The sequence below is a fragment of the Girardinichthys multiradiatus genome, chromosome 9, assembly GCF_021462225.1.
Source record: "Girardinichthys multiradiatus isolate DD_20200921_A chromosome 9, DD_fGirMul_XY1, whole genome shotgun sequence".
Lineage (NCBI taxonomy): Eukaryota > Metazoa > Chordata > Actinopteri > Cyprinodontiformes > Goodeidae > Girardinichthys > Girardinichthys multiradiatus.
Window position 1 is genome coordinate 31,379,815 of NC_061802.1, and position 23,635 is coordinate 31,403,449.

The 23,635-nt window shown below is 38.5% G+C and overlaps 1 protein-coding gene across 1 annotated transcript in view; it reads left to right on the plus strand.

Annotated features, from left to right (window-relative positions):
• The window catches only part of lingo3a (leucine rich repeat and Ig domain containing 3a), a 59,011-nt gene extending 35,702 nt beyond the window's left edge, over nt 1–23,309 (plus strand). Inside the window, exon 2 of the mRNA XM_047375914.1 lies at nt 16,186–23,309. Coding sequence (XP_047231870.1) covers nt 16,186–18,078 — 1,893 coding nt within the window. The 3' untranslated portion in view covers nt 18,079–23,309. The remainder of the gene's footprint in view (nt 1–16,185) is intronic.
• The last annotated feature ends 326 nt before the right edge of the window (nt 23,310–23,635 follow it).

Here is a 23,635-nt window from a genome sequence, read left to right on the forward strand (position 1 = left end):
CCCCAAGACAAATTGAATGCAGAATTATCCATAAAAAAACCATTTACAGAGGAGTAATTTCACATTATGTCTTCAGAATGATTTATCACACTTCACTTACTACTTTGTTGGATAATTGCTCAAATGAGCCATTATTTGCATTTTTCTGTAAGCAACAAAGTCAGATAATGAATTGTGGGTGCACAAATTACAACCAGCCTGCTTTGTCTGAGCTCACTGATAAAGTGGGACACCATAAATTGACTTATTACTTATATTGGTCCCAGCTTTCTATTAGAGCAGAATAATGGGAATGGAAGAGAGTGTTGTACAGTGATATGTTGAGCAGGTGCCGTGCATACTGAGCAATCAAAGCAGCGGAGATGGCTGTCAGCCATTTGCTCTGAAAATGGAAAGTAATGGATGTTTCCATCCAGTATATTTTGTATTTAATCAGTCATCTCAGGGACATGGATCTCCTTCAAGCTGATTCATCTCATTCTGGTATTTTTTCTAAGTATGAGAAACACAAAGTCAGGGTTTATAATAATTTGTATATATATATATATTTTAATCAAACAGCTCCAGCAGATTTGAACAAGGACAAATGAACCTTTTTTCTTTTGTCTCACTAAACGTGAACAGTTGCCCGCGGTCCCAGTGCCCCCAATTATGTCCTTAGTTTCCTTGTAGAATGTCACTTCTCATCCGTGTTAAAGTTGTGTATGTACCCTGAAAGGGAGACTTGAGGAGAAAAACTGCTTGGTGACTGACAAACGCTGGACATGGGGACTTAAAGGGAGAGGTCTGCAATTTACTGGGCCAGTGGGCAGCTGGTCCTCACGGTAAGCTGGCTAAAAACACAAACGGGTCACCGACAGTTTTGATGGGTTCTTCTCTGACATCCAAGTTGATCCAGACCTACAGGGGTCAACCAATTATTTTATTTATTTATGACACTGGCTTTTTTGTCAGATTGAAAAGCTGTATTAAAAATGACAGACCTAAAGGAACGGTTTTTCTTGCTTGTCCTGCTTGCTGGGTCAGAAACTTCTAATGTCAGTTCAATAATTGTGAGACCAGAGCCAGAGGGCCAATTAGCCCTGGTTGCACACAGACTGTAAATGTTCTTCTGGAGATTTTCAACCAGCATTTCTTCTGCTAATTGCCTGCCATGTTATATCTTGATTGGTCATTTGGCTTTTGTGTAGAGAAGCAACCATTTCCCCCTCTTTAAGCTAAAGTCAGAGATATTGTCTAGTTGCTAGTCTTATTTGTAAACTCCTCATCAATTAAAAAAAAAATTTAATTTTACATACCTTCAGAAATAATTTCATGGGTAAAGAATACATTTGGGAATACTTTCACAGAATAAAATAAAATAATTGTTACATCAGGTAAAAAACTGATCAATGACACGTATCTGGCATTTCAGTCATCATTAATCTGTTCAATGTAAGCCTTCAACCCTCATAAAGCCATGAAATAAACAAGCCGGGGATAAACAAGTCTGCCACCCATATAATAGGCCAAAACTAATGGAGCACGGTAATGAATCACTGTTACTGAACATTGCTAATGAAAGTGTGTGTGATTGTGTGTCTGAACACTAACACTGTTGATTGTTCAATAAGCCTCAAAAGAGCATGTGGACGTGTTTTGCAGGAGGATGCCTCACCCTCCATTACGGTGATGGCCCGTTGCCCCTCAGAGTGTGGCATCAGACTCGATGTTCTTTGGAGCCGCAGATCTCTTTGTATTAACTCAAACTGACTACGCTCGGAGGGCTCAGATTGTGTGGGAGTGCTCAGTTTTTTTTTTAACCTTTAGTTGTGAACATGCCTCAGTGCTAATTTAAAAAAACAAAAAACAAGTCAGACCTTGTTCCCAAATCGAGTTTGAAAGGGCATGACAGGCCCACCTGCTTGTCTGTACTTGAATTTCACAAACAGAAGCTCCATAAATTCAGGAGTTTTAATAAAACTGAACAAAGTAAACCAGTCATTTGTTTACAATTCAGCTGTTTTATAAATGCTAAGCCAAAATAATATAAATATGTATAGTCAGTGGTTTTTAGATTACATTGAAAAAAGTAAATACACCTACTATCAATTGTAACAATTCAGGTCATAATAAAAAGTTTAATGCAAGTCTGGACTTTAATTAAATGCAGCCTTTGGTGAACAACTACTGCACAATGAAAAGCAACAAAAAGTTCAAATCTTTTTCTTTATGATTGTCAGGCTCACATTTGAATTATGGACACATTTCTATTTAAAATGTCGCTTTAGCTTTGTGACCATGTGTTTATGTTTACTTACTGGCCATACTTTGCTTTAAAATCAATCTCTTTTGCATATAAACAATTAAAATTGCATATAACTCAACCTTTATAAAACAAAATATGACAGTTTTTCAGTTGGTTTTACTATGTTGTTGTAAGACATTATTTAACTGGATAAAGTATGCTCTTATAACAAATAAATCCTCATTTTGCATGCTAGGTGCTAGGCTATAGAACAGATTACTGCTGTTTGTGCTTTTATTAGCGCTGCACCATTGTATTGAGTTGCAGTCATCAATGCAATATCAATGTGTACAATATTGCAATCTGACGGACTATCTGGATGCATTATTTCGTAGGACGAAATATTTTAATTGCCATGCATGCAAATTCTGTGTGTCAATAATATGTTTGACCAGTTGCATGTACTTTCATCACCCTCGATGAACACATTTGATCTGTAGTTTGAGTGGTCTAAATACTAAAGTTCACAAAGAGTGGTGGGACTTTGTGATGAAGTAAATAAACAAAAAGGTCAGGAAATTATGGGTAAATCAGTATCGCCAGCGTAATATTCAGCTATTACATCATTTCCTGAGATTGTGCCGCCATAATTCTATTTATGTTTGTTCTTAAGTAATATTTACTTGTATTCGGTATGGCAGGAAAAAACCCTGAGCTGTATGTTGAGAACAGCACATTGTTTATAACTAAAGGTTTCGGAACATGTGAACCTTTTGGATCCTTTGACAGATTCATGAGCAGCAACAATTTCTGGAAGATAATTATTAATGTGTTTCTTATTAGCCACACAACTGAATTCTCCAGATAAACAAAATGTTAAACTTCTGAATGCATAAAGAGGACTCTTCTTTCCAATTCACAATTAACTATTCATTTTAATTCAAAGCACTTAAGTGCTACTTACACTATATTTCCTTTGAAAACACCACATAGTTTTTTTTCTGAGCTGTTTAATCAATACAGGCTTTGAGTAATGTGTTGCTCTTAATTTGGTGTTGTATTGATCTCATTTTAAATCTTAGTATAGCTAAGGTGATTTTTACTATGTCCAAGGATCCAAAACCTTATAAATGAAACAAGCTGTAATTAGTTTTTGTTTAGCTGAACAGTATGTGTTCAGCTAAAAGACAAATTAGAGACAAATGCGGTAGAGACAAATACATTTTTTATAGTATTTGTCTCTAAAGCAGTCACTTTTTTTGTTTTCCTGTGTATTTGGTTTTGCTAAGACTTTTTGAATGGTGGTCCAATTATGGTTTGTCTAAGTAATGGCTGCCGGTATTTCAAATGTATTTTATCATATGTTCTGATGGTTAACTCTTCCAACAAGAGTTGTGTCAAACTAATGCCAAAAATAAGGCCCCAAATCTCACGCTAGTAGAACTCATAGGTAGAGCAGGACCAACATGGAGAGCATGGGGAAGGCATTTCAACTTTTATTCTTTCAAAAGAAATGTGACATCCCTGACAACTAAAAAAATAGGAATAAAGTGCTAACAACTACTCAAAGCTAACTCAGGAAAGCATTTTTTAAACTTGTACAGAAGACCATTTGCTTGCAGTTTGTAGTTTTAAGAGACATTATACACAGATTTTTTTGCAGGGAATTTTTAGAAGATTAGATTTAGTTTTTGAATACTGCCTTTACAAACTGTTCATAATTGAATTGTAATCAATTCAATTCCAGCTTCCGAATATTAAGCTGACTAAAAGCATTAATAATTCAAACTAACAAGAAAAGAGACTTAAAGATTGCAGTAATTTTGAATTTGATGTTGCAGGTGGGTTTTGAGTGTATTGTTTTTGTTTACCTGTGTCTCACTTTTGGCCTTTACTGCTTCTGGTGAGGTCAAACCCAGCATGCCAGTGGGTCATGGCCATGTAGCAAAACGTGGTCAATTATTTAGCTTCTGTTTGTTGAAGCCATTCACCGCTGAGCCCTGAAACAGTTTTCTCTCATTAAAGATTCACAACACATGGCAAGGCACATTCTTAATCACCTCTAGGTGCCCTTTGGTTTCACTGTTTATGCTTTTGAAAGAACAGAACTGCAGTTTAGGAATCTCTCCATGTTGCCTTATTGTAATGAGCATGCACTAAACTGCTGTTTTATACCAGTCTGTGTAAGGTATTATAAAAGTTTTAAATATATATGGAGGAAATCTAATAAATAAACAATCATCCATCTTATTCTATGATGTAGTGGGTTTTTGTTATAGATCAATGCAATCAAGGGCATAACTGTGACATGGAAGGAAAATAGTCCATGTTATTAAAACATTTCAGCAAATAATAAATTGAAAAGTGTGATGTGCATTTCTATTTGTTGTCCCTGAGTCAATACTTTGTAGATCCAGCTTTTATTGCAAATACAGCTGCAAGTGTTTGTGGTATGTTTCTATCACCTTTGTACATTTAGAGATGAAAATTCTTCCCTTACTTTTTTGAAGAATAAACATGTTGGATGGAAAACATTTGCAAAAAACAATTTTCTAACTTTCTTAATTCCTAATTGAATTTAGGCCTGGAATGACTGAGCCATACTAACACGTGAATATGCTTTGATCTAAACCTCCTGTTGTAGATCTGGCTGTATTATTAGGGTATTATCCTTCTGGAAGGTAAACCTTCATCCTAGCTTTAAAACTTCCAGTCTCAGTCAGGTTTTCTTGCAGGGTTGCCCTGCAATGCCATCTCTTTATCAACTCGCAGCATAAGGCTGGCACTACTATGTTTCACAGAGAGGATGATGTGTTCAGGGGGCTGGAAAACATCTGTGTCCCTTACATGACTTATGGCAAACTCTAAACAGGACTTCTCATGGCTTTCTGTCAACAAATACCTTTTCTTACCATTGTTCCATAATGGCCAAATTAGTGAAATGAACAAGTAATAGTTGTTTAGTCAACAGATTCTCGCACCAGAGCTGTGGATCTCTGCAGCCTTTCCACAGATACCATGAGCCATTTGCCTTCTTCTCTGCTTAATGTTCTCTACTTACCCAGCCTGGCAGTTTAGGTGGATGGTTATATCTCGGTAGGTTTTGGATTTCATGTAGGGGTAATTGAGTGAATAGAAATGCACACACACATATTTAACGTTTTGTTCCATTTCCCATTATGCACTGCTTTCTGTTGGTCCATCACTTAAAATAAAAGATTGTGGTTGAAAATATGGAAAAGTTCAAGAGGTATAATTATGTTACAAGGCACTGAGCATACTGATTAAATACAAATTACTCTTCATCACCAACCAACACATTTATTAATATCTGCATAAAACATAGATGGCTATCACCCTCAGCTTTTCCTTCCTCACTCAGTAGCTGGCTGTCCTTGCATGTGGTGGGTGGCATTACCCCACCAGAAACAACAATCCATCACTACAGTCCAAGGAGGAAGGGATATTAAAGGGAACAAGCATCCCAGTCACTTTTAGCCCTGGGCTCTTTCGGTCATACAATGTGATTTTGACTGTCCGTAATGTTCTCTGTGTATGTGTTTGAGCTGCCTGAGGCTTCGAGGTTTCCCTGTGGATACGGACAATGGCTTCCCTCAGTGTAAATGACTAATGTTTTTTTCACAGAGGGATGCTTCAGTGCATGTGCACACACACACACACACACACACACACACACACACACACACACACACACACACACACACACACACACACACACACGCACACATGCACACAAAAGCTCTAGCGCAAACAGAATCGGGTTTATGTAAAGTGTAATGAGTGGGCAGAGTAGAAATCAGTGAGCACAGCCATTTGAGGAGCCTCTTTGGATGTTGTACTTCAGCCTGTATGATTTCTCTGGCAACACCTACACACTCTACAACACACTTGCTGCTCATTTGTCACTTGTATCCAACACCTGCAGTATGATTGCTTCTCTGGTAGACTCATTTTATGTTCTGCTGCTGATTATTTTGATTCAGGCCCTGCTGTAGGCAAACACAACGGATGGATGGATGGATGGATGGATGGATGGATGGATGGATGGATGGATGGAACCAAAGGTGGTGTACCCCAGCTATCACTTAGTGACGGCTGGAGATAGGTACCAGCTCCCCCACAACCCTGCACAGACAATGGGTGAATGAATTAATGGATGGATGGATGGATGGATGGATTGATGGATGGATGGATGGGATTTCAGTCATACTATTCCTATGTTTGAAGCGCTTTAATGAGATACCAGGAAAGGTACTGGCAGGGTTTTCTCCGGCTCAGTGGAGTACAGCTTCTATACCACTTATTGCTGAGCACTGCTAGTGAGCTGGTCACACGAAACAGGACACTAAAGAAGCATCACCCATCACTTTTGTTAAGGTAACTCTGTTTTGTACATTTTCTAAGCTACAGGTGGCATTTCTGTTAGGCTACTGACTGCAGGCTGACTATTTATAATCAGCTAATATTAGCTCAGTTTACTTGTGTTACTGTACGAAGAGCAAAACGGCAGAGCTCTCTCGCTCTCTCTCTATCTCTCTCTCTGTATATATATATATATATATATATATATATATATATATATATATATATACACACACACATACATATACACACTATATTGCCAAAAGTATTGGATCAAAGACGACAATTTTGGTTTTCTCATCTAACTATGAACACACTCCTAAACCTTGTGGAAGATGTTTACAGAATAGTTAAAGTTGCTATTGCTGGCAACGGTGGGCCCATCAACAAATTGGACCTTATAGATTATGAAAAGGATGTCATCAAAGTAAAATTTTTGTTTTAAATTTTGTGTAAATACTGTGAAACCATAGTATTATATTATTATATTCTACCATATCAATGCATACCTTTCACAATTCAGAATAAAATCTGTTAAAAAAAAACAAGAATAAAAAAATATTGATGGAATAAAATTAAGAATACAAAATATAAAATACAAACTAGTGCCAAAATCAAATTTTCTTTGCAGTAGGACACAAGCACAGAGACTGACTGAAACATGGCAGGGAACACAGGCACAGAACTTAAGGCAGAGCAACAAGAACATTTCAGCAGAACAGTATGACAACCAGGGATCTTATATACAGAGGAAAGAGTGGCGAAAGGCATGGCAAACAGGTGTGAGCCATCAGGTGAGAATGAGGAACAGCTGAGACCAATGAAATTAGAGGGAGCTGAGAAAGCAGAGAAAATGAACAGGAGCAGATAGAGACAAACACAAGGAAAAACTGAACAGAGAATTCAAACTGGAAAACCTCTGGATGAATAAGGACCACAGAAACACAAAGCAACAAATGATGAAGAGCACAGGGAAAATTAATAAAGAAAGCAAGACCTAAAGAACATAAAAACAGCAAAGAAATGTTAAGAATATACACACTAAAGAAAATCAAAACCCAGGCATCTCGGGATTGTGACACCAGGTCTCAGTGATTTAATACTGCTTTTGAGGTATTCAAGTCAAAGAAAGAAGCAGGCATGATGGTATAATTCCCACTGTGATGGCTAATGGCTAATTTGAGTATGTATGCAGATTTATGTAAAAACAAGACATGAATGTAATTTATTTAACTTCAGCTGCTGGTTCCACTTCGAATTCATTCACGGTGTTTATTCTACATATTTCAGGGCATCTTTAAAAATTCAATACCTGTTTAAACATCTTAAGTGGTAAACAACCCTGAATTTCACTGACACTTTCACTATGCACCAAAAGCAACTGTGGGCCCTTTTTCAATCTTTTAAGCACAGATGGTTAAGTAGGTGATCTGCAACTGTTGTGGTCTTTAACTGCAGTCCAATTATCGTGCAAACACAGCAGACACTTAGTGAGAGATGGAGATGGAGCAGGAGACTAAAAAAGCTAAATGCAGGTTAGGTAAAGCAAAAGGAGCCAGATTTAGAACGTGGAGTGGGCTGCAACAGCAGGAGACTTTGAGATGTTCTGCTACTCTTACCCAAACCCCTGCATCATTGTTTCACTGGCTAGCCAAATTAGCTCATAGGGATCATCTAAACACAGTGTGATATGTGAATTTAAAATTGCAATTTGCGAGCCCGCCCCATGCTTCATGATGAGGCTCATTGAATGGAATAACACAGAGGTTGTTAAATGCTTCTATCGATGTAAAAGTTGAAGCAATAAAAAAAGCATATATTAAATTAAATCTCCAGAAATTACATTTGTCTAAACTACTGTAGTTGTGAATGTAATATAACTATGTTGGAGAAAAATGAATATTTTATGGACCAATTATAGCACTGAATAAATATAATCCATCCATCCATCCATCCATCCATTCATTCATTCACCCATTGTCTGTGCAGGGTTGTGGGGGAGCTGGTACCTATCTCCAGCCGTCACTAAGTGATAGCTGGGGTACACCCTGGAAAGACTATCACCAGTTTATCACAGGGCAATACAGACACACAAGAGTCAAACGATTATACTAGCACACTCTCAGACCTAAAGGCCATTTAGAGAGACTGGAGTTCCTGGAGAGAACCTGGGCATCCTCAGGGAGAACATATAAAGTCTATGAATAAAGGCCCTGGTCAGTTTTCTGCTGCAAGGCAACTGTGCTAACAACTTTCAAACTCTAAGCTGTGTTGAACTACAAAAATAGGGATGGAGCCATGCTAAGCGCTTTGCAAAGCTGTAACATGAAGTTAGTTTATTTAAAGATACATAGTCTGATAAAAATAAAAATAATTTATATTTTGGTCATTTTAGACACATCCATAGACACATACAATACGAAAGGTGATCACTTCAGTAGTGATAATTTATTTTTATTAAGTACCTGATCAGTTCTCATGAACGAAGAAATTGCCTCATAATCCTAATTAAAATAACAGCTCAGAAATAAAACATTAAACAACAGAATGTTGCTAAACGCCAATGAGCCCATCTGTTTGCAACATTGGCCCTAATCTGTCGTGCATTTATTCGTTGTGTGACAGATCATGAAAGTAAAAGGCATCAGCGTCTTCTTTACAAAAGCTTCTATTATGAATTTTTAACAGCGTCATATTCCCAGTTGTTTTTGTAAGCTCCAGACCAAAAAACTCTCCACAGCTGATATGATCCGATCAAACAGATGTGTACTAAATATTGTAATGTGACTTTTAGGAGGCGGTGGTTTATTCATGCGCATTAACATTTAGAAAAAGGCTAGCATGCATGGGAGATATTCACAAGCATTTTAAGAGCCTTTGCCACGTTTGTGCTTTTAAATGTCAGATATAAATGAAGTCTTTTCATGCTTTATTTTGGTATGTAAATATTTGAGCCATATTTCACCATGGCTGGAGAGAGGGAAAGAGGGAATATGTCTTTTGTAAGTATTTCAATGCTTCAAGCAGAATTAGGTTTGTACAACTTGACGAGAACCTGACAAGTGTAATCTGCGGTCTCAAGAACTGCAAGTGAGGGCAGGACAAGATGAGGACTTTATCTTTGATTTTCACTTTTAGTCTGTCTTTCACTTTGAACACATTGAAGTCTGACTGCTTGTAACACCTTGTGCATGAGCAGAGAACTCCATCAAGTAGTTTTTTTTCACATTTAGAACCTTTACAATTCACAGATCATCCTCACTCTGTCTCACTTATCCTTTGATTTAGCAATTCTGAAAACATGAGCGAACCTTAATGCAGTAGAGCTATAGAGAACATTTACTCTGAGTTAAACAGAATGGGTATATTATGTCAAGATAAAAGCCGAAATACAGAATTAATGCTTGTATTTGATGCAGACTTTTGTAACACTTTCCCTTACAGTACAATCTCTTATAATTATTTTTTGTTTTCTTTTCTTTTAACAGATTTTTACCTTTGTATGTATCTGCATGCCCTTCTCTTTGCTGTTGGTACACCTGATTCTATTCTATTCTATTCTATTCTATTCTTGTGTTTTCATTTTTTTTTTGTATTTAACACCTAACAATTTCAACAGTAAAATACAAATATTCCCACAGATTTATTGGGATTAATTTTTACACAGGTTTTCTATAAAGGTTTTTATTTTCGACAGATAAACACTTCAAATATTTTTAAATAAAACTATATATTATCAGAAGTACATACTCTACAATAGTGCTTTACTTGTGTTTTACTGAACTCCCTCACCAGTCCATAATGGTTTTTATTTTCTTTTTCCTTTTTTTCAGTGAACAATATTTTCCTCCCCCCTGAATTTTCCGGTTGGTCTTCTTTACTTCAACATCGGGTTAACTTAACCCTAAATCACACAAAGCTTCCCCATTTAATTCTGAAAGACAGCCTAACTTGACACATGCACAAAACAAATCCATTAAAACACATCTTGATTTGTTGAGGATCTTTGCACAAGGAACTGATTGCTGAGGTGCTAAGTAATGCTAGCTCCAACTCTCTCTGTTTTGATAATTCGGTTAACAACAGTTTTCTTTGCACATCAAGTTGATAATGTGTGTGCGCAGAAATTACAGAAAGAGTTGTTCCTGCTTCATGAAAACATTGCTTTGAACATAATAATAAGTGATGATTTGTAATGTAGCAGCGTCTTGTGCTGTGCTCAGGTGGATAAAGTAAATTTTTGTAGGATCTTTTAAAGACCTGCAGATGCAGATGACTTTAAAATACTAAGACATTCAAGTTATTATAAGCAAACTATAAAGAAATTGAGGTAGTTCAAACTTTTTCACTGCAATGTCTGCAATAATACAACCTAAAGTGAGTCACAAAGAAATCTAAGTTTGCAATCAGTTCATCACCTTTATAACTTTGGACAAAATCCAGCATTGATTACTTCAGGCAGTAAAGTTGTTCAGATACCATGGGAGAGATGAGTAAATGTTGCTTGGCAACAGAAAAAGTAAATGTTAACTTTCCACCAGCCTGATTTCCCTGGATGTGCACCTTGAATGCACCGACAATGCCTTCATGTTTGTTTTTTCTCTCTGATAGTGACTGACAGCCACCATCTGTCTGTCATCAGGGTTTTGGCAGCATGTAACAGGAAACAGGATGCGAATGTTGCCACAAAGCCTACCAGGCAGAGAGGCACTGATGGGCAGGAAATGATATGCAGGAATGAGAAATAAAGAAAAGGTCTTAAATATCTCCATTACTAGGCAACATAGGAGCTAGGCTCAAATGAGCAGCATCTGTGCAGTGGATGAGTGATCATCCAGACATTCAGGAGAGGTCAGCAGAAGGACGCAAGAACCCTACCGAGGGATGCTGGGCAGCTGCATCACAGCTTGTTATGGAAAACAGGAGATTAAGAAGCATCTCAAAGGCAGACTGGAAGGAAATTTACCATGTGGAATCATCATTCTGCTTTCCAAATTATCTTTTGTTTTACTTTAGAGCTTCTGTAGCATCCTTGAAAGTTATGTTTTTCTTTTGATTAGAATTCAGTATCTGACATCAGTATCAGTACAAGCAAGATGAAAGTTGAATCCCTTTCCTCAGATTGCCTATGCCTCAGTCATTCATTTGGGGCTCCAAACAGAAGCAATAAAAATATTGAGCCATGCATGGGAGCTAAAACAGAGGAGGTAATACGTGAAGAATTGTAACAAGCGGCACCTTTTTATGCAGACAAGTGCAGCGTCAATATTGTCATATAGGCCAAAACAAAGTACTTATCAAGCATGCAGCAAATCTTTTGGCTTTGTTAAAGAACCCCAGACATAATATAAAATGTAATCAGAATATGTTGATTTATACAGGTCCTTCTCAAAATATTAGCATATTGTGATAAAGTTCATTATTTTCCATAATGTCATGATGAAAATTTAACATTCATATATTTTAGATTCATTGCACACTAACTGAAATATTTCAGGTCTTTTATTGTCTTAATACGGATGATTTTGGCATACAGCTCATGAAAACCCAAAATTCCTATCTCACAAAATTAGCATATCATTAAAAGGGTCTCTAAACGAGCTATGAACCTAATCATCTGAATCAACGAGTTAACTCTAAACACCTGCAAAAGATTCCTGAGGCCTTTAAAACTCCCAGCCTGGTTCATCACTCAAAACCCCAATCATGGGTAAGACTGCCAACCTGACTGCTGTCCAAAAGGCCACTATTGACACCCTCAAGCAAGAGGGTAAGACACAGAAAGAAATTTCTGAACGAATAGGCTGTTCCCAGAGTGCTGTATCAAGGCACCTCAGTGGGAAGTCTGTGGGAAGGAAAAAGTGTGGCAGAAAACGCTGCACAACGAGAAGAGGTGACCGGACCCTGAGGAAGATTGTGGAGAAGGGCCGATTCCAGACCTTGGGGGACCTGCGGAAGCAGTGGACTGAGTCTGGAGTAGAAACATCCAGAGCCACCGTGCACAGGCGTGTGCAGGAAATGGGCTACAGGTGCCACATTCCCCAGACCTGGGCTACAGAGAAGCAGCACTGGACTGTTGCTCAGTGGTCCAAAGTACTTTTTTTGGATGAAAGCAAATTCTGCATGTCATTCGGAAATCAAGGTGCCAGAGTCTGGAGGAAGACTGGGGAGAAGGAAATGCCAAAATGCCAGAAGTCCAGTGTCAAGTACCCACAGTCAGTGATGGTCTGGGGTGCCGTGTCAGCTGCTGGTGTTGGTCCACTGTGTTTTATCAAGGGCAGGGTCAATGCAGCTAGCTATCAGGAGATTTTGGAGCACTTCATGCTTCCATCTGCTGAAAAGCTTTATGGAGATGAAGATTTCATTTTTCAGCACGACCTGGCACCTGCTCACAGTGCCAAAACCACTGGTAAATGGTTTACTGACCATGGTATCACTGTGCTCAATTGGCCTGCCAACTCTCCTGACCTGAACCCCATAGAGAATCTGTGGAATATTGTGAAGAGAACGTTGAGAGACTCAAGACCCAACACTCTGGATGAGCTAAAGGCCGCTATCGAAGCATCCTGGGCCTCCATAAGACCTCAGCAGTGCCACAGGCTGATTGCCTCCATGCCACGCCGCATTGAAGCAGTCATTTCTGCCAAAGGATTCCCGACCAAGTATTGAGTGCATAACTGTACATGATTATTTGAAGGTTGACGTTTTTTGTATTAAAAACACTTTTCTTTTATTGGTCGGATGAAATATGCTAATTTTGTGAGATAGGAATTTTGGGTTTTCATGAGCTGTATGCCAAAATCATCCGTATTAAGACAATAAGAGACCTGAAATATTTCAGTTAGTGTGCAATGAATCTAAAATATATTAATATTAAATTTTCATCATTACATTATAGAAAATAATGAACCTTATCACAATATGCTAATTTTTTGAGAAGGACCTGTACATTATAGTAAGTTTTAAAACATTTTAACTGTGAAATCAGTTTTTGAGTGTAAAGGGCCTTGCAAAAGTCTTCATATTCTTTGAGCTTTTTATACATTTTATCACACTACAACCACCAAATAAAAAATTTTTCCAGAAAAACTGCAGTGTTGTGTGTTTTAAACCCATTTTGCTTTGATGCCCCTAAATAACATCCTGTGTAACTAGTTGTCTTCAGAGGCCATCTAATTAGTAAAAACAGTCCACCTATGAGGAATTTAATCTCTAATAAATCTGGCTGTTTAGTGAAGGCCTCAGAGGTTTGTTAGAAAACATTTCTTAACAAATAGCATGATAAAGACCAAGGATTCTGAAAAGTCAAGGATTTTCATTTATTACACCAGGAACTGTCTTTTCCCCTCAGTGCTCTGTTCACTGTTTGAGCAGGCCGTTTAGATCAGACAGTTATGCTCACATTTTCAGATTTAAATTTTATTTATTTTAATTTAAGAAAAGGCCAAAATAACTTTGGCTGAAAATATTCAGCTCTGATTATGGTGAGTTGTAAATCACAACAATGATAAAAGATGTACTTTAATCTTTTGCAAGGCGATAAATAAGTTGGATTAACATTTTAAAGACTTTTTCAAGACACATTCAGATTCAAGGTGTCAGAATCTCCTCAGAGAGTTTGGTCCATACTGACATGGGAGCATCGCACAGTGGCAGCAGATTTGTCAGCATCACATTCATGATGCAAATTTCCCATTCCTCCACATCTCAAAGGTGTTTTATTGATTTAGGATCGGGTGACAGTGGAGACCATTGGTGAACTCATTGTCTTGTTCAAGAAACCAGATTTCAATCATTTAAGGTTTTGTTACATTGTGAATAATCTTGCAGGAGGTAGCTATCTGGTCATGGGTACACTGTGATCATAAAGGGATGGACATGGTTAGCATATTGGTCAATTGATAGAGGTTAAGAAGGTATCTTCCACAGTATTACATCACCTCCAGAATCTTAAAATAAGGCAGGATGCATCCATGCTCTATTATTATCTATGGCAAATTCTGACCCAACCATCTGAAAGTCACAACAGAAATTTAGATTTTTTGGAACAGGTAACATTTTTCCAGTCTGCTATCATCCAACTTTAGTAAGCCTGTGTGAACTGTAGCCTCAGTTTCTTATTCTTATCTGACACCGGGTGAGATTTTCTTTTAGTGTAGCCCAAATGTTTCCAATTTTGACATGTGCAAGGCATTTTCATTCCCACAACTTCCACTCACTGGATACTTTCACTTTTTCTGACCATTCTTTTTTCACCCGAGAGATGGTCGTTTATGAAAATCCCAGTAGATCACCTGTTTCTGAAACATTCAAACAAGCCTGTCTGACATTCACAACCATGCCACGTTTGAAGTAATTTAATTCCCCTTTGTTCCCCATTCTGATGCACAGTTTGAACTTCAGCAAGTTGTCTTTACCTTGCATAGACGCCAAATAATTACATTGACGTTGCTGCCATGTTATTGACTGATTTACTATTTGTGTCAATGAGAATTTAAAAAGGTGTACTTAATAAAGTGGTCGAGGAGCTTGTTTAAAGGCTCTGTGTTTAAAAGTGGACTGCTTGAAATGTTTGATAAACCAAACAGAAAAGAATTAACTTTGCAATAAAGCCTTTAATCACAAAGGGTTAGAAGGGTCTCTAATGGGAATTTGCAAGCAATAGTAAGTGGAAAAAGAAAAGAAAGAAAAAACATCAAACCACTGTTTTGTGATGTGATACTAGTCCTTTTGATTTCTGTGAATTAAGAGCAAATGTGTCTTTGAGACTTATTTAAGACACACTGTGAGATTCACCATGCAATTTGCCTGTTATAATGTGCATCTGGGAATTTCTCTCTATGTTGTTAGTTGGTATTTCATGCTGGGTTAATGGGGAGATTACTACATTACTGTTGACATCCATCAGCAGACGGAGACATTAGATGGGAGACCCACGCACATAGGAAATACACTGGTGGTTCAAGCTAGGCTAGCTCTTCTTATGATAAGCCTCATGTCCTCAGAGACTCATGCAGATGATGAGATGGATTGGATTATTGTTTGTCGCGACCTTCTGCTGTGATGAACGTATATGTCATCTGTTGTTCATGGACACTTTCCTCCATGGCTTTACAGTTCTCAGTCCTATGGTTTTATTGTTCAGTGCTGTTTTTTAAAAAGTAGGGTTTTTTCTGTATTAAATCTATTGCTTGGGCTTCTGTATATTGAAACACTGTATACAAATGGGCCAAAAGAGTCCATATGAAGAGCTATTTGCTGTTTGAACAGTTGCTTTAGTTCTTTTTTAGTATTTTACAATATCTCTCACCAGATTTTATGAATACAATAGATCCTCAAATTCACTGTCTCAGTATACAATCAAGGAGCCAGAGGGAGACACAGAAAGGTGTATTACCCATTCTATTAGCATCAGATGTACAACTGACTCAGCTGTGGGGAAACTATTGCTATTAAGATCTTTGTCTGCCTTGAAACCCTTGGAATTTCCTTTTGTCTCTTCCTCTACTCCTTCCCCTCTTTTCTACCTTCACATTTTCACTTTGTCCATCTTTTCCCTTTATCATTTCCCTCAGGTGCCAGACCCAGTGATTGAATCCCAGACAGGAGACAGAGGAGGAGAGAGAAAGGGAGCCATGGGGGTTTGCCTGGGACAGGAGGCATGTTGGCTCCTGCCTTTCCTCTTCATGCTGCTCAAGATCACAGTGTCGTCCACCCAAAGTCAAGGATGTCCTCAGCGTTGTGACTGTATAGCCAAGCTAAAGACTGTGTCTTGTTTTGGAAAACGTCTGTCCTCACTGCCCGAGGGAATCCCACCTGACACCAAAGTCTTGGACCTAAGTGGGAATAGACTTCGCTGGGTAGAACAAGATGATCTGCTTCCATATTCACGCCTAGAGAAACTGGAACTCAGTGATAACATCATTAGTGTCCTGGAGCCAAATGCCTTTTCCAGTCTCCAGAACCTGCAGTCCCTTTCGCTGAGGGGTAACCAGTTGAAGCTGGTCCCCATGGGTGCTTTCTCACATCTCTCCAACCTCACTTCATTAGATCTAAGTGGAAATAAGATTGTAATTCTTTTGGACTTCACTTTTCAAGACCTAAAAAGTCTGAAGAACCTGGAGGTTGGTGACAATGATCTGGTTTACATATCTAACAAGGCTTTCCTGGGTTTAGTAGGACTCAGGGAGTTGACAATTGAGAGATGCAACCTGACATCAGTTTCGAGCGAATCATTATCTTATCTGCACAACCTAGTGACTCTACGGCTCCGGTATCTTAGTATATCCTCCCTAGATGACCAGAACTTTAGAAAACTTGGAAATCTTAGGGGCCTGGAGATTGATCACTGGCCCTTTTTAGAATACATCTCCCCTCATAGCCTCCAGGGTCTTAATTTGTCATGGCTGTCCATCACTCACACCAACATCACTTCTGTGCCCACCTCTGCTCTTCGTAGTCTGGCTCACCTCACCAGCCTCAACCTCTCCTACAACCCAATCACTGTATTAGAGTCCTGGGGTCTCCGAGATCTCATAAGGCTGAAGGAGTTGCATCTAGTCAACACTAACCTGGCCATAGTGCAACCTTATGCGCTTGGTGGTCTGAGGCAAATCCGGCTTCTTAATCTTTCAAGCAACAGCTTGGTGACCCTGGAAGAGGGAGCATTTCAGTCAGTCAACACTCTGGAGACACTGCGCTTGGATAGAAACCCTCTTGCATGTGACTGCCGCCTGCTTTGGATCCTTCAGCGTAGGAAGACCCTTAATTTTGATGGTGCGTCCCCTGTGTGTATGACCCCTGTTGAAGTCCAAGGACGGGCTCTCAGTGCTTTCTCTGACTCAGCCCTCTTTGATCACTTCACCTGCCAGAAGCCCAAAATCCGCAACAGGAAACTGCAGCAGATATCTGCTCGAGAAGGGCAAGTAGTTTCATTTATCTGCAGAGCAGAAGGTGAGCCGACCCCGGTCATATTCTGGATTTCCCCTCAGCGTCGACGCATTACCACAAAGAGCAGCGGGCGACTGACTGTGTTACCAGAAGGCACTCTGGAAATACGCTACGCGCAAGTAACAGATAGTGGAACTTACATCTGCATAGCTAGCAATGCTGGTGGAAATGACACCTACTTTGCTACGCTCACAGTAAGTGGGCTGCCGCTGGATGCAGCACTCATGGCCAACCGCACCTATTATGCTGGGGACCTTAATGACACAAATCTGAATGACACCAGGGTGTTCCTGAAATTCACCCTTGACCTCAAAACCATTCTCATATCTACAGCTATGGGCTGTATCATGTTTCTGGGAGTGGTCTTGTTCTGCTTCATCCTGCTGTTTGTGTGGAGTCGGGGGAGAGGACAGCACAAGAACAACTTCTCTGTTGAGTATTCTTTCAGAAAAGTGGACGGACCCGCAGCCAGTGGAGGACAGGGGGGAGCACGCAAGTTCAACATGAAAATGATTTGACTCTGGGGAACTTCTTGTGTTTTTCACTGTTTCAGACACCAAACAGAACAGAACAAATAACTAGTGCAAAACATTAGAATCAACAATCCATGGAACATTTTATCAAGGCAAGGTTTCATTTTTAAAAACTGTTGTATGCATGCAAAATGTCAAACTACATCATGATGCTTTGATACATTTCTACTGCTTTTGGTTTTGTTCATATAAATTTAACTCCAGAGATTTAAGTCTCAAAATTCTGCATAGACTGTTAAAAGACCAAGCAGCATGAGCACTCAACATCCCACCAGTTTTTAACCTTCACAAAAGTCATGCCAACGCATTTTTCTTTCCTGAAAGGAACTGTGTCATCCTCACCTTTGAAGGACTTCACCTCTCTGCCCTCTCTGCTCCATTTGAGGTGACTCAAGCACTCCAGGCTGATGAAAACATAATGACAAGGTGGTGCTCAGTAATTGCCAAGGACTTGCCATATAGATAGATAATTCCAGCTATTTGATGCATTTTAAAGCTACATGCTTATGCAGGCATTTACTAACAGATTTCTAAAAAACAGACCAACCAGTCTCTGGATCACTGCCATTTTGACCACAGAGCATCTTAAACAGTGCTGGCCATATTTATTGACACCCTGTGTAAAGGATTGTAAAGCAATAAAAATAAATTGATCTTTAGTTGCAGCAGCATGGTCTCACACAGAAATTTTAGCCAAAACAATTCAGTGGGAACAAAATAACAGATTTTAATAAACTTACTGGTGGCACACTGGTACCTCCAAGATCCCTTAAAAACAAATGTGACTAAAGACAGATTATGTATCACCTTCTAATTAGTAAATCACAACTTTCTGTATGCCTAGGAAATAAATATATACGAGAAAGAGGCCCATTTCTTTTAGCCACTTGTCCCTGATGTAGATAAGGACTCATATTTATGTTGCCATCCCAGACAGTGAGGTGGAGTCTGATTTAGGTAAATAATCTCCCTGTTAGAGAATTGCAGGAAAAAACTGGTAACTTTGGGTCACCCAGTTTTTACACACTTTAGAAGCAATCTCAGTGTAAGATGGTTGTTTGAGAGTAATGTCATTAAAAAGCATTTTCTGAACTACCATCACCAACACTAAAATGTGATGTTTACTGAACTCTGATGGGACATAATCCCTTAACTGAAGGCTTTGTTAAGATTTGCCTAAGATTGAGCTTTTTGACAAAAAAAAACACTCAAGAGGGGTTTGAAAAAGAACAGATAATAAATGATGGAAAAGCACCTCATACCTACTATCAACTATATGATGGTGGCATTATTATACAGCCAGCCTGTTTTTCTTCTTTCAAAAAGCTCTGGGAACCATGTTTGAGTACACATCATCATAACCACTTTGAAATACCAGGGTATTTTTGAATAATAATCTAAACCCAGAAATGTTTTACTATACACATAATCTACCTTCTTCCACGGCAATCTCAGTCCTCAAAAATAAATCCTATAGAAAACTGGTGAAGTTAACTGAAGAGAAGATGGCATGTAAGAGGAAACCAGGATCTGAGGGATGTAGGGAGTAATGGTCAAACATTCCTCTCTATGCTCTATCCCTGTGAAATGGTATATGAGAAGACTAAGTGCTGTCCTATTGGCCAAAATGGAGAGGTACCAGTTCCTCTGCTACCAAAGATTTTGTAAAAAAAAAAAAATTATTATTAATATGGGACTTTTTTTCCAACTGAATATAATGTGTTATATTTTCAGTGTGAGAATTAACTACTGCGAGAAACGATCATTTTAGGATTATTTTTTTCTGTACCAGGGTTCCCACTAAACGTGTCAGCCTCTCTAATAACTGTGTGGAAGAGAAAAGTTACTTTTACCTGTAACAGTTAGAGATGTTCAAAGCAAACACCGGAGTCAACATTCAGTATTAAGCTATGATGGGACCCAAGTGAACACGTGTGCTGACAAATCATAAGAACACATTTTGTAGTTAAATTTTTCATTATTGTTTTGGTAAATCTGTACAACAGTCTTAACTTCAAAAATTAATGCATGTACAGACTAACTGGTGTTTATAAAACAAACAGCTGCTGGTGTGCATTGATCACCAAAGTTGTACAAACAGCATAGGAAGTGTATAAGATGTAATATATATTTTGTAATTACTAATTTTGAAATCTATGTAACTGTTTATAGTACTGTTGCGTGATTAATCCAACTTTACTGCTCTATTGTTATTAAACTGCTAAAGTATCCTTTTGTAATCAGTGAACTTTCATGCAGCTGTAAACAGGACTTTAACTGCATCATGTTATCATGTAAATGTGGCTGCTTGCTGTCGTCAACCAATCAAAAAACAGATTCACTGTGCAGCAGGTTTCAGTTCAGTTGCTTATTTTTGTCTTTGTAAGTGTCAAGGCAGGGAGTTTTTACTGAGCACTGGGTAAAGGACCTCAGAAGAGACGTGCAGGAAAAATGCTAATGTATTACAGATACATTGCATAGTCATGGTTAGGAAACTGAGGCAGAGATAAGAAAAAGTTTAGACATACTTGGTAGACAGCAACACAGTGGGACATGAAAAACCTGCATGCTGACTTATGTATGTCAGCTGTGTATGGTATGCGAGAGAATGGGACCTAGAGAGAGTTTAATACTCTACATTTAGATCTAAACATGTCATTTGGGACTTAAGGTTGCTGATGATGCCACTGCAACACTGCCCTGTAGTAATATTGCTTGGTAATCTACAATCTTCAAATGTCCTGTAGTGTTGCTCTGCTGCCCTCTATTGACACAAAACAGTTACAGATTTTACATCAATCTGTGGACCTAATTTATTCCATTTCCTCAAGAAGAAAAAATATGATATCGAAAGGTGGCTGTTCTCAACAAGACCTGCCTCTATATTAACTTTGAAGTTAAAAACTAAATAATAATTGTTTTCCATTTACCACTGGATATCTAAAAAAAAAAAAATCTAATATATCAGTCCAGTTTCAGTAATTTCTTTGGTCTTTAATAAATTCATCCAGTGCACCTGGCAGGTGGTGCAACATGCTTTTATTCATGTTTTGTAAAAAGATAAAGCATACTGACCCAAAATATATGAGAGGACCCAGGGCTCTGGAAGATCTAGAGGATTGTGCAAAGAGGAATGATCAAAGGCCCCTCTCTTGCTCCAAACTAAAGAAATGTTAAAGAAGTCCGAGTGCCGTACTTTGGCAAAAAAGGGGGTTGTATCGACAGCAGAGTACCAATCAACTTTGATAATGATTATTTTGTTAATTAAAACTGTTATTTATTAACATGGTATTATTTACCCCAACAAAATAAATGTACTCAAAATAAAGATTGGATCTTAAAAAATGAATTCAAAGCTTTTCACACATCTTTATCAATTTCTTCGGAGCCAATAAATGTGGTTGGCACTGTAAGAGCTTTGTTGGAGAGAAGCTACTTTTACAGTGCCTTGCAAAAATATTTTCCCCCTTGGCTTTATTCTTATTTTGTTAGATTCCAATCTGTAATTTCAATGTTTTTTAATCCTATTTTATGTGATGGATCTGCACAAAAAGTCTAAGTTGGCGAGTTGAAATGAGACAAAAATTGATCAAAAAAAGAATAATACAAAAAAAAAAAATAAACATTGGTATGTGCTGTGTATTGCTGTGATGACCCAAAAAGTTGTGATGCAACCAATTACCTTCAAAAGTAATTAGTGAAATGAAGTCCACCTGTACGCACGCAGTTAGTGTCACATGATCTGTCAGTATAAACACGTGTTTTCTAAAAGGCCCCAGAGGCTTCAACACCACTAAGCAAGAAGCATCCCAGTATGAAGACCAAGGAGCTCTCCAAATAAGTCAGGAACAAAGTTGTTGAGAAGTACAAGTCAGGTTGGGGTTATAAAAAAAACATCAAAATCTTTCATGATTCTTGAACCACCATCAAATTCATCATGTTCGAATGGAAAGCACATGGTACCACAACAAACCTGCCAAAAGAGGGCAGAACTCACCAGAACTCACAGACTGGGTAAGGAGGGCATTAATCAGAGAGGCTGCACAGAGACCAAAGGTAACCCTGGAGGAGCTGCAGAGTTCCACAGCAGAAACTATTTGTTCATAGGACCACAATAAGCCACGCATTCCATAGAACTGGGCTTTATGGAAGAGTGGGCAGAAAAAAGCCAGTACTTACTATTAAAAACAAGAAGGATCGTTTTGAGTTTGCCAAAAGGCATGTGGGCAATGCCCTAAATATATGGAAGAAGGTTCCCTGATCAGATGCGACTAAAGTTAAACTTTTGGCCGCCAAGGAAAACATTATGTCTGGCGCTAACCCAAGCATCCCATCACCCCAGGAACAACATCCCCATAGTGAAACATGGTGGTGGTAGCATCATTTTATGGCAAACTTTTTCAGCAGCAGGGACTGGGGAACTGGTCTGAGTCGAGCAAAAGATGGATGGCCCAAAATACAGGGATACTCTTGAGCAAACCTGTGTCAGTCTGCCTGTGATTTGAGACTGGGATGGAGGTTTACCTTCCAACAGGACTATGACCTGCTAAAACAACACTCGAGAGTTGGAATGGCCTAGTCAAAGTCCAGACCTCAAATCAATTGAGAATCTGTGGTTAGACTTGAAGATTGCTGTTCACAAGTGAAAACCATTCAACACAAAGGAACTGCAGCATTTTTTCCCTGAGGAATGGGTAAAAATCCCGGCGGCTAGACGTGGTAAAGCTTTCAGAGACTTATCCAAAGCCACTTGCAGCTGTAATTGCTACAAAAGATGGCTCTACGAAGTACTGCCTTCAGAGGGGTGAACAGTAGTTATTCACGCTGAGTTCTCAGTTATTTTGTTCTATTTGCTGTTTGCTTCACAATAAAAGTAGGCATGTTAAAAAATGGTGCAAAATCTCAAACCATTTTAGGTAGGTTTTGAGGAAATGGGAGCCGGGGGGGGGGACACTTTTGCAGGACTCTTTATCTATTCTTCTAAAGTGTTTGAAGCAAACATGAGGATCAACATATCAAGTCAAAATAAACACTTGTGTGTTGACAACTCATACGAACACATTTTGTACATACCTTTTTATTAATGTTTTGGTAAATCTGTACAAGAGTCTTACCCTCTCTAAAAAACTGTACAAGTGAATGCATGTCCAGACTGTACTTCTTACTTTGAATAATTTGCACTTATTAATTAAACAGCAGCCGGTCAGCACTGATCACTGAAGTTGTATTGAAAGAATATTAAGTGTATACAATATTTTGTAGTTACAGAAATAAATAAAAGCCCAGGAGATATAAGTATATATTTCTGATAGAGTTAGAAAGCTGATAAACACAGGCAAGTGTAAAATAAGACACTAGTGAACCAAGTAAGTTTGACTTGCAAGGTTGAGACAGTCCTCTGCCAGAACAGCGACTTCCTTCTCGCAAAGGAAAAATCCTTGCACCAGCCTTTTATTTACAACTCACATTCCTACAAGCAAAAAGCAGGAATTGGTTCAGCCAATTCTTACAGAGATTTCAATCTAAAACACTAGTCATTCCC